The sequence below is a fragment of the Eutrigla gurnardus genome (genome assembly GCF_963514095.1).
Source record: "Eutrigla gurnardus genome assembly, chromosome: 21".
NCBI classification, from domain to species: Eukaryota; Metazoa; Chordata; class Actinopteri; order Perciformes; family Triglidae; genus Eutrigla; species Eutrigla gurnardus.
Window position 1 is genome coordinate 17,187,516 of NC_139932.1, and position 11,298 is coordinate 17,198,813.

Below are 11,298 nucleotides of genomic sequence, written 5' to 3' on the forward strand. Positions count from 1 at the left end.
TTATTACTCTAATGTTTTTATATGATTATATTGTATTTATATTTTGTATTTTATTTACTGTTATTCTTCTTTTGTTTTTTGTCAATCTCCGGCACATAAACACCTTCATGATTAATAAACATCCGTCTTGTTTCATCAAAAGGGAAGAAACAACAGAGAACACTGAGCTCTCACTCTTAAATAACATTAAACACAAAAATACAAAAGTTTTCTGTGAACCTTAAAGCACTAACATAATATCTTAATATGAGCACATCATTGATTATTTAAATAATGAAACAGAAATCTGATGTGATTTTCAGTTATTATTATTATAATATTATGATCGTGACCTTGCATGTGTTTCCATGGTGACCCTGAGAGCCGGTGAGGCCGCTGACTCATGACGATGACATGATTTGTGCATCGTCATGGTTTGATAATCCGAGAGGACCCAGAATCCTTCACACCGATTCATGCGAGGAGGTCAAAGATTAGATGAAGACCTTGAGGGCGACCCAGCCTCATCATCAACGTTCTTCAACCGTGTTTTGACTCCGAACTGGTGAGATGATATGATTCTGTATGACGGAGAAAACACTCGATAAAGTTTTATCAGCACCCGTACTGGATCTGGATCCATCTGGATTCTGGTGTGAAGCTGCTAACAAAGTTAGTTTCATAGTTCAACTTCACAGCTAAGTGTTAAAGTCATCTTAGTAGCTAACTAGCATTGGTAGCGCGGTAGAGACCTGTCAATCAGCAGGTAAGCCCCGCCCCCTAAAGCATCCCCTGCTTTCTGGTCTGGTGGACTCTAAATGGACCATAATGTACTAAATGAACATCATGCTGGATTGAAGAAGACATGAAACTAGAGATTGAGACCATAAACTCATGTTTACAATGTTTACTGAGATAATACATCAAGAGAGAAGTAGGACCATTTTCTCATAGACTTCTATACAACCAGAGAGGAGTCGCCCCCTGGTGGCCAGCAGGGAGAAGTAGGACCATTTTCTCATAGACTTCTATACAACCAGAGAGGAGTCGCCCCCTGGTGGCCAGCAGAGAGAAGTAGGACCATTTTCTCATAGACTTCTATACAACCAGAGGAGTCGCCCCCTGGTGGCCAGCAGAGAGAAGTAGGACCATTTTCTCATAGACTTCTATACAACCAGAGAGGAGTCGCCCCCTGGTGGCCAGCAGAGATAATGCAGCTGTAAGGCACTTCACGTTCGGCTTCATTTTTCAGAACAGGACGTTTCCTGCTGATCAGCTGATGTTGCTGCCAGTTTGTTATGCAACTAATTCTCATCACAGATGGCATCACATCACATGACCTCCATGTTCCTCCTCAGTGCCCGACTCATTCGTTAACACAGGACTCAGTGAAAAGCAGCAGTGAGCTGGTTGTCATGGCAATCTGAATAAATAAAGTCCAACTCTAAGGAGAAACAAACCATGATATGAGAGATGTGTATTGATTAAAGACTATAATAATTAGTGGTCTATGAAATAAATAACAGCCTTTTTGATGCAGCATTATATTTGTGTTTCTGTGCTCTCGCTGCGGGTCAAAGGTCACGTCTGGTCATTCTAACTTTAGCATTTGTTCCATAACGACGTCCTGTCAGATTGTCACCGTGAGTCAGAGCTTCACAAACACCAAACCGGTGATAACGGCTCCACCGGTCCGGCTGGGAGGCTTCAGGAGGAGCCGATTCCTCATGCCGAGCCAAGCCACGCCCTCTTCGATCAGCTGACCAGGAACACTGCCGTTACAGAGTGACCTCCAGAGCTCGCATGCATGAATACACCCATGATCGGGGTCTGAAGCTCCGCCAAACACTCATCCCCCCCCCCCCCCTCTCTCTCTCTCTCTCTGTCAGAAGGAATCCAACTCACAGGATGAAGCTGTGGAGTAGAGGAGTCACATGGCCTCGGTCTGGTGGGCTCCAGAGCCAGTTCCACGCCGTTCTCACAGGCCACGCCCCCTCACCTCTGTGAAAACACCTGAGCAGAGATGAAATGTGGGAAATGTGGGAAGTTAAAGCTGCAGTTGGTAACTTATTACAAAAATTACCTTTATTATAAGGGACAGTTTGATCGGAACTCACAATCTGATTGGCTGCTGCGTCAGCCTGCCGCGGTCCGATTGGTCATTTTCTTTCGAGTGCGGTGGACTGGCAAACGCCATCAGGAGACTGGAGGAAGGAAGCTCATTATCCGTCTCATTGTAAAGTTATTTATATTATTCATAAAAGTTGATGCCTGCAGCTTTAAAGAAAGTTACTGACCTTTAACCTGTCCAATCGACAAATATTACCACCAGAGAACAGATTTGTTTGCTTTAAATAATTTGTTATTGGCTTTTAATCAGTTCTAGTTTATGATATTTAATATTTTCTCATTATTTTCACTGATTAATAATGATAATAATAATAATAGTAAAAGTCTCCGTGTGGAATATGAACTAGGAAATGGTGAAAATAAAACAACAGATTGTTGTTTTAGACGGAGAAAGCTGGCGGGTGGCGTCGCGCCAACATGGCCGACCCGGAAACGACCCCCGCTCCAGTTTCCACCTAAACTGGAATTACCGCCAGCGGCTCCGGGAAACCTGCATTCATCCCTCGCAGCGTTGATGTTTTATTCAATGAGTCGGAGACGACATTATAAACACATCACACATAAATGGAATCCATTTCCCATGACCCCTTGCGACCCGCGAGCCGCCAGAGAGAGCTCCGTTTAGAGGCGAGCGCGCGGGCCTTCTAGCTCCGACGGCTCGGCTGTTTCCGGCGTGTAAGTGGAGCGTAATGAGTGTGGGGGGGCGGGGCTCTGTGATCCGGGTCACAGGGGCGCCGGGATGCAGTTCTCCGTGTGCCGCATCAGGTCTCGCTCCCCTCGGATCCACCGGTGACTCAGCTCCCCTCAGACACATTAGCCGCCCTGATGCACTTCACCATCAGACAGCCACGAACGTAGAACCGGGAGGTGAACCAATCAGAGAGCTCCCCCTGCTGGCGGCTCGAGGTATTACACCGACATACACACCGACTGCAGGTACTTGGAGATATGATTGTTGTTCGTTTACTCTGCTTCCTGCATCTTTAAACATATTTTATGTTATTTTTCATCATTTAGGTTTCGACTGGAGACATTTTACATAAAAACTATAAAGTCCAGAGTTCCTCTCCCCCCAGAAATCCTGCATTCAGACTTCAAATCAAATACTTAAAATTCTCTTTATTGATCCCATTGGGATGACACCCTTAAGGAAACTGGATTTCCAGCAGCTTACAAAACTTGAGGGATAAACAGTATCCCTCATTTATTAGATAAATATATAAAGTAGACATAAGAATAATGTAAACAAAAAGTGTAGAGAACTGTAGATGATAAATATATAGGACTGTATATGGCATTGTGTTTTATACGGTGGATAAATGACATTAGCATAAATTAGCAGTTAAATATTTTCTTCCATAAAACAGTGATGTCACCAAGTAGCTCATTAACATAATATCTGCCCAGCAGCTAGTTATCCTCCCTCAAACAAAAGTCTTCTTCGTCTGGACTTCCAGAGGAAAAGGAACTCACATCACTATTCAGCTGACCAACTGTGGGTACCTGGTGCTGGTGAAGGGGGCGGGGCGTTTCTGGCTGACCAATCAGAGCTGCTGCTGCATGGCCTGCTGGGGAAAATAAAGCGTGTTCTAGTAGGAGCCTGAAATACAAGCATGAACCAGAAGTAGAGCAGTTATGGGAATCAAGGGCATCAATGTCAACATGTGATGAAAAAATAGCAAAGAGGCGATTTTCCAGGGAATTAAATTCTTTTTATTAGAATTTCAACAATGTTCTAATGACAGGAAATGATAAAACCAGACGGGTGTTTCTACAGAGGAATATTTTGTGTCTGGCTCGTGAGCCCAGAGCGACAGTTCCGTCTCCTTGCTTGTTTCTTTCTCTTGTGAAATATACATTAGTAGTAGCAGCGTTGGAGCCGAGGACATAAATATAGAAAACTGCTGTGCGCGCTCTGCAGGTCTGGGAGGTTCAGATGTGTCGGGTTCTGGTGGAGGGACGGGCCTACTCGGTGAGGCCGAGCTTCTTCTTCAGGGACTCTGGCATCTCGGGGGGAGGGGGGCGGGGCAGGCGGAAGTAGACCTTGACGGAGTCGTAGATGAACCACTGCAGGGCGGTCAGAGTACCGATCATGATGATACGGGCCACCAGACCCTTCCACACACCTGATGACACACAGCAGACACTTAATGAGTCACGATGACATCACAGATGTAGAACAGCTGAAATAACGCCCTAATATTAGTCTGGTCTCTGGACTAATGTGAGCTACTATCTAGACCTCTGGGGGACCACAGACCCAGGACATGACATCAACAGAGCATACATTGATAAGGTATCTGGTCTGGGACCAGTATCTTGTCCGTCCTCCAGCCTGGCAGCACTGGGAGCTCCCTGCCGTTGGTCGACAGGGTTGCCGGTGCTACAGGTGGGCTGGAGGACAGGTAGACTGATCTCACACGCCAATGACTCAAGCACCTCCAACTGTACAGCCGGAAAGCTGCCGAGGAGCTTCTGTTCCAGAGAACAGCGCCCTCCAGAGGTGGATCTAAGGAGCGTGTTGAAGTGTTACACCAGTGTGGGTACAGACCTCTAGGTCCCAGCTTCTTGAGGACGCCGATGGCGGTGCTGCCCCTCTCCTTGTTCAGCACGGAGACCACGGAGTCGGCCGGGTGGGACACGATGGCACAGAACACACCAGCTGCACAGGGGGAGAAAACAAACACCCCGTCAGACGATCTGCAGATCATGAACGTATTGAACACACCTTCACGTCGGGACACTCACCGATATAACCGGCGACGAAGGTGACGACCAGCTGCTCAGACTTGCTGCACTCGCTGCGAGGTTTGGGCACCACATACTTGTAGAGCGTCTCCACGGTGCGCTCGAAGCAGGCGAACTTCATCATGGTGTAGGGGATCTGCCTCATCCACAGGGGAACCACACCCTTATAGAACCTGGAGGGGAGAACTCAGGGTCAGCCCTGTGTGTGTGAAGGACATACCAATGCATGTACGTGGTACTAATCACATGAAATCAAAATAGTCCACAACACTCACTCAGGTACCGTACTGAAGTCCAACTTTGATGTTCTTTATCCTACATGTTTTCATAATGACTTTAAATACATTTTACCACCAAACATAAGAAGAAAAGCAGTTTTTTTAAGAAGTTGCAGTGTGAAGCATACACTGGAGGATAAAAACATGCATTTAAGAAGAAAATAAACGCTTCCAGAATAATTAAGATATGGTGTCATTGCATTATTTTGCCAGCTAAATTGCATACTAGTCAGGCTGGAGTATAAAAAGTGGAAATAGGCTTAATGAAATAATGCCAGCATCAACAGAGCATACATTGATAAGGTATCTGGTCTGGGACCAGTATCTTGTCCGTCCTCCAGCCTGGCAGCACTGGGAGCTCCCTGCCGGTGGTCGACAGGGTTGCCGGTGCTACAGGTGGGCTGGAGGACAGGTAGACTGATCTCACACGCCAATGACTCAAGCACCTCCAACTGTACAGCCGGAAAGCTGCCGAGGAGCTTCTGTTCCAGAGAACAGCGCCCTCCAGAGGTGGATCTAAGGAGCGTGTTGTGGTTCACCAGTAGAATAACGACGGTGCAACACTTACGCCCAGATTCCCTCCTCTGCATACATCTTGGGGACACACTGTCTGAGGGTGTTGGCGTAGCCCGGCTGGGTCTGGATCCGGACTTTGGCAGCCTCCATGGGAGCCAGAGCGATGTCAGCGAAGAACTCTGCGCTGGCTGAGGCAACCAGGTACAGCGATGTCCTCCACAGGTAGGTGTTCTCCTGTCGGGGGGAACCACACGGACCGATCAGGGGACTGACTCTACCCCGTCACCCGGTTTAATGTCAGAGAGGTAAGCAAAAGATTTATCAGGGTTCCTACACCTTTTCTAAAGGCAAATTTAAGCACTTTCCAGGTGCATTTCCATGCTTTTCCAGCCCCTTCCAGCTGTGGTAAACTCCATCTTTGTATCAATCCAATGGTCAGTATTCAGTCTACTTATTATGTCACTTGTTCATCACATTAAATGAGATGTTATTGTCCTCTAAACAACCAACATGATGTTTGGAGACAGCTTTTTACAGAAGGACCACAAATGAAAGGAAAACTAATTCCACTAACAGATCCACAGAAATATAATCACCAACTATTTTCATCATCAAAAGGCATTTTTCATAAAGAAATGTCAGAAAATGCTGTTTTCAGTCCCTCAAATATGGAGATCTTATTTTCTCTGTTCTATCATCACATACAACACACATTTCAAGACCTTTATTCTAGATCCAAGCACTAAAATTCAAGGGTTTCCATGGATCTCCAGCACCTGTACAGACCCTGATATAAACATGTTACACTTGGACCTCTCTCTGCAGAATACAAGACCTCCAAGTGTGGACTGTAACATTGATTCTTAGTGTAGTTATGGACCTGGTACACATGAACAGAGCATACATTGATAAGGTATCTGGTCTGGGACCAGTATCTTGTCCGTCCTCCAGCCTGGCAGCACTGGGAGCTCCCTGCCGGTGGTCGACAGGGTTGCCGGTGCTACAGGTGGGCTGGAGGACAGGTAGACTGATCTCACACGCCAATGACTCAAGCACCTCCAACTGTACAGCCGGAAAGCTGCCGAGGAGCTGCTGTTCCAGAGAACAGCGCCCTCCAGAGGTGGATCTAAGGAGCGTGTTGAAGCCAAAATGCTAACGAAACATGCCGCCAAACCAAACCAAAAGCAAGGAGAATCTTTAATCCCACTCGTTTACTTCGAGCAGCTGGTCACCAAAAGATCAGAATGTGTTGTGGTCTTCATGTGGACTCACCTCTCCCATCAAGTCGCTGTAGAAGATCTTGAACACTTCGTAGAAGCCGAACTTGCACAGGCCCTGCATGGAGTAGCCGATGAAGGTGGGAGCCCAGCCCTTCGCCAGGCCTCGGAAGCCATCTTCCTTCACCGTCAGTTTAAAGCCATTGCCGATGCTCTTGTACTTTTCAGCGTCCACCTGGGAGGATAAATGATGCTGATGAAGCACTTCATATACATTATTTTTTTAAACAACTCTGGGATGTAGTGTTTTAAAATGTGTTTAAGATGCATACAGGCTTATAATATAAACTAATTAGTCAGTGAGGGTTCATGAAGGTTGCAATCTTTTCTTTTATGCTTTTAATTGTTTTGGAGGAGTTTTCTACATTGCAAACTAAACATTATTAAACTGCATTAGCTTTAATCTGAAAGGGCACAGAGAGCACCAAAGCTTTCCAATTTAACTGTAAAATGTGGGAATAATGATTCTAAACAAGGCTACTTGGTGCCTTGAATTGACATCTAGATCATTTGTGACTCAGGTTTCAGGTTGTACTGGAGACAAAGCCTCTGGGCCGAGAGGTGGGAGGAGCCGCCGGCTGCTCGCCGCTACAGTTAACTTCCATACAAACCTGCAGGCGGCACTTGACCAGGTCGAGAGGCACCACCGCCGTGTGCGTGAGGCCGCAGCTCAGGATACCACCAAAGCCACACAGGGCATAGTACTTATTGGAGCCGAACTCACAGCTGATTTCCTCTGTGGCAGAAGGGAGGGTCGACACACATGCAACGTGCGGGAGGGGGGGTCACATGCAGCACAGGACAAAAAACATAATCAACACCAGAGCCATCGATAATGGGAGAGTCGTTGCCACGGAGGCAAAGACCTGAGTGGAAAGTGGAGACTCCCATTAGTGACGGCTCCGCCACTCATCATGCCACATTTATTAGGATCACACATGAAGATTCAGTGATTTCAGTACCAACATGGATGGAACACAGTGCTGGTGTGCGACTTGAGCCGGTCACTACAAGATAAACTCACGGAACATCTTTTTCAAAAAGGCGTCCCATACGTTTCTAGAATCACCTCCTAGTGTACAAGCCGCCGATGTCAGGAAACAGTGTGTGCATGTTAAGTTTAAATCCAATCTGTACGGAAGGTCAAAACTACGAGGGATGTCAGCGGTGAAGCACCAAGGACGTTTATGAAGGATAATTCAGAATCGATGAGTCACCTGAAAATGCGGTGACAAAAATAATTGTTTTTGCTTAAAAATGAACGTGTTATTTACCTGTGAACGGGCGTTGGGCTTCTATAAAAGCATTATTAACCTGGACTGACATCCCTCATTTAACATTTTCGTGCAGCAGCACAAGTGATTTGTAGTTAACCGGCTTTGAAAATAGAAGCAAATCACCACTGTGTTCCTATAAATCTGTAAAATAATTTATCAAAAGAATAAACTTTAACAGATTACCAACAATAAATGCATTCTTTATCATATCCTTGTCTTTTTACTAGACAATAAGAGTACATGGCTAAATCAATCAATAACCAGCTGATAATGTCGATATGTTTCATATCACATCTATACTTTTACACAATCAGGGCAGAAAGTCACCCTCGACGGTGTCACAGCACGGTCAACATGCCGGACACGCCGTCCCTCATGGTGACACTCCTGACCTTCACCTACACGAGTCCTCTGGTGTGGACGGGGGTGGGGGATCATTCAACACACAGGAGAACACTGGTGCAGAATCATGCAACCATGTTACGATCAGTCCAGTTGAATCATGGGGAAATCGATACACGATGACGAGAAATAAAAACCTCCCATGCAAATTAGTGCATTTTCCCAAGACAAACGATGAATAAAACACAGCTGTGGGTTGATGGGGGCGTGACGTTAAAAAAATAAAAAAACCAAGGCGCCGAGTCGTGGAAACAGACCTGCAATCTGCATTTGACCAGATCGAGGGGAACGACAGCTGTGTGTGTGGTGCCACAGCTCAGAATCCCACCAAAGCCGCACAGGAGGAAATACTTCTGAGAGCCGAACTCACAACTGTCCGCCTCTGAAGAAACACAGGTGAAACTTTAGGAACATGACATCTCAGCGTGGGGCGAGGTTTATAAAAAATACATAAGGGGAGCACATTCTTTGAAAGGTTGACCGTCTACCGAGGTGAACTGGTTTAAGAAACACGCCTGTGCCTTTAATCCAGCTGGATGTCTGACAGGCCCACACTACCTTTATTCTACCAGTTTAAACTTGTCCACCTGAGACTGTTTAGACTGGATACAGCAGCAACGTACTAAATGCCCTCTAGTCCCAAATTGCAACGCATCACTGCTGTTGTAAGCTAGCTGTGCCTTATAAACGTATAAATGCAAAAGGGACAATAAACCTCCTTCCACAAGCTGGTGTTTCATAAACTTTCAGCTTTTTTTTTATTATTAAAATGAGGTGAAAAGACGTGTTGTTCAAGGGGGGGTTTTCTAAAATAGAATCCTTGTGGACCTAAGGGCAGAGTTTGACATTTTATTTGACATTAGACATTAACCTGTCGTAAAATACTTCCAAGTTGGAACAATTTGTTCCGTCCAATCACCGAGCAGCTCATTCAAAATCAGGGGTCACATGTTATTTCTCAATCACCTTTTCCTTCCTGCAAGTTAATTACAAGATGCTCCACACACACAAGTAGATTAAATCTCGTTTTACAGCCACTGTTTTGCGTCCACGTCCACCAGTTTGCTGCTAAAAAAGGTAAAGATATCACTTTGTCCTTCCTCGTCCTCCACGGGCGGACAAGGCCTCGCAAGCTAACAGCCCCCTAACCGTCGTATCACTCACCACTTATATAGATTTAAATAGTGAAATGCAACTGGTAACCCAACGCAGAGGAGACGCTAGCGTATGATATCTGCGTCAACGCTGAATTACGCAAATGAAAGAGGACCGCAAACCGGCGCCGATGCTAGCCCGGCTAAGCTAACGCTAGCACACTTAGCGCCTGGGCTGCGGATCGCCGCAAGCCGGGCTTTACCGTCTGCGGTGGCGGCTGCTGCCAGTCTGCGGGTCGTCTGTCCCGGTTGGCTCTGTTGGGGTTCCTCCACCTTCTGGTAGGAGAACAGCGGGGAGCTGAACGGGTTGCCCCGGGCCAGCTGCGTCAAAGCGGTCGGGAACATGGTCTCGGCGTCCTGCCCTGCTAGCGGAGCTAAAAGAAAACGAGCAACAAGTTTAGCTGCGTGTTGGCTGGAGCTCAAGACCTGACTGGATACGCGCACACACACACACGGTGACACCTGAACTGAAGGAGGAGGGGGGTGTCACGTGCTTTGTTAGCTTTAGCGATGCGTCTGAATGGCCGTTGACAGGAAATGCTCGGCTAGCAGTAAGCTAAGCTACGTACTTAGCTCACGTAGTTAACGCCAAGCTACACACATAAGGACATAGCGTCCACGTCAGTTACTGTACCATCTTTGTAACACTAATTTTAAATTAAATCATCCCAGAATGGGTCACGTAACTTTGCACCCCCCTTGTCCTTGCCTAGCATAGCTGATGCTAAAAGGCTAAGCTACCTGCTAAGCTAACTTGACCGCTCCAAGGTTGGAAGGTTCCACAGAAAAGCGGTAAAAAAAACGGCAGCATTAACACAAGTCAGTTACGTTACACACGTTTCATATAAATACTCGTTTAAACGTAATGTCGTATATGTTCCATTCATTTGTTTCTCTCTCTTTTAAATGAATAAGCGCACTCACTCTGTCGGTGTCTTAAAATGGCGCCTCCGCGTAGCTCAAACCGGCTTCTCGGAGAGGCCGAATGACCTCGCGCTACACATATGTCCTCTCGTGACGTCACTGAGAAAACTGGGGCGGGTACTTTGCCCCATCATCTCCCTTGTCCAATGGAGAGAGACGCCGCAGCTGCCTCTGGTCCAATCACAGAAGCGGATTCACGAAGAATGCAGATGGAGGCTTGTAGAGAACCTGCAGGAGGGAACTCTTCGAACAAAATGTTATTGAGGTTTCTCTCTAAATTAATTAATACGTGCGCGTGTGTGACGTCATGAAAATAGAGGAGAGATGTGCGTGCGTGACATTGAATGACTCATAAATGACAAAGCCCCTGAAAAGGTACGCAAAGTGGATTAACTACCTCTATTCTTGTCCTCAGTAATGCCACTCTGAGTGAAGCAGCCCCCTTCTGGACACGATCATGACGTCACCGTACACCTGGTCATAACTGAGGTGTGGTTGTTGTTATTACAATACTCTTAAGCTGTGGTCAAAGAGTCAGCCTCGGTCGTAGCCATTCAAGGTCAACTTTACAGCTAAGTGTTAAAGACCTGTCAATCAGCAGGTAAGCCCCACC

General features: G+C 46.4%; 1 protein-coding gene across 2 annotated transcripts; it reads right to left on the reverse strand.

Annotated features, from left to right (window-relative positions):
* Positions 1–3,799: 3,799 nt before the first annotated feature.
* On the reverse strand, positions 3,800–10,831 carry slc25a3a (solute carrier family 25 member 3a). 2 transcript variants are annotated; one of them, XM_084039092.1, is made up of 8 exons: positions 10,686–10,831; positions 9,965–10,135; positions 7,540–7,664; positions 6,924–7,103; positions 5,704–5,885; positions 4,858–5,030; positions 4,661–4,771; positions 3,800–4,235 (listed from the first exon to the last, which is right to left on the reverse strand). In XM_084039092.1, the coding sequence occupies exons 2-8, from the start codon at positions 10,104–10,106 to the stop codon at positions 4,075–4,077; spliced, it is 1,074 nt and encodes a 357-aa protein (XP_083895218.1). In that variant the 5' UTR covers positions 10,107–10,135; positions 10,686–10,831; the 3' UTR covers positions 3,800–4,074. The 2 variants fall into 2 exon arrangements, with proteins under 2 accessions (XP_083895218.1, XP_083895217.1); XM_084039091.1 differs by lacking the exon at positions 7,540–7,664 and adding an exon at positions 8,865–8,989.
* Positions 10,832–11,298: the final 467 nt, after the last annotated feature.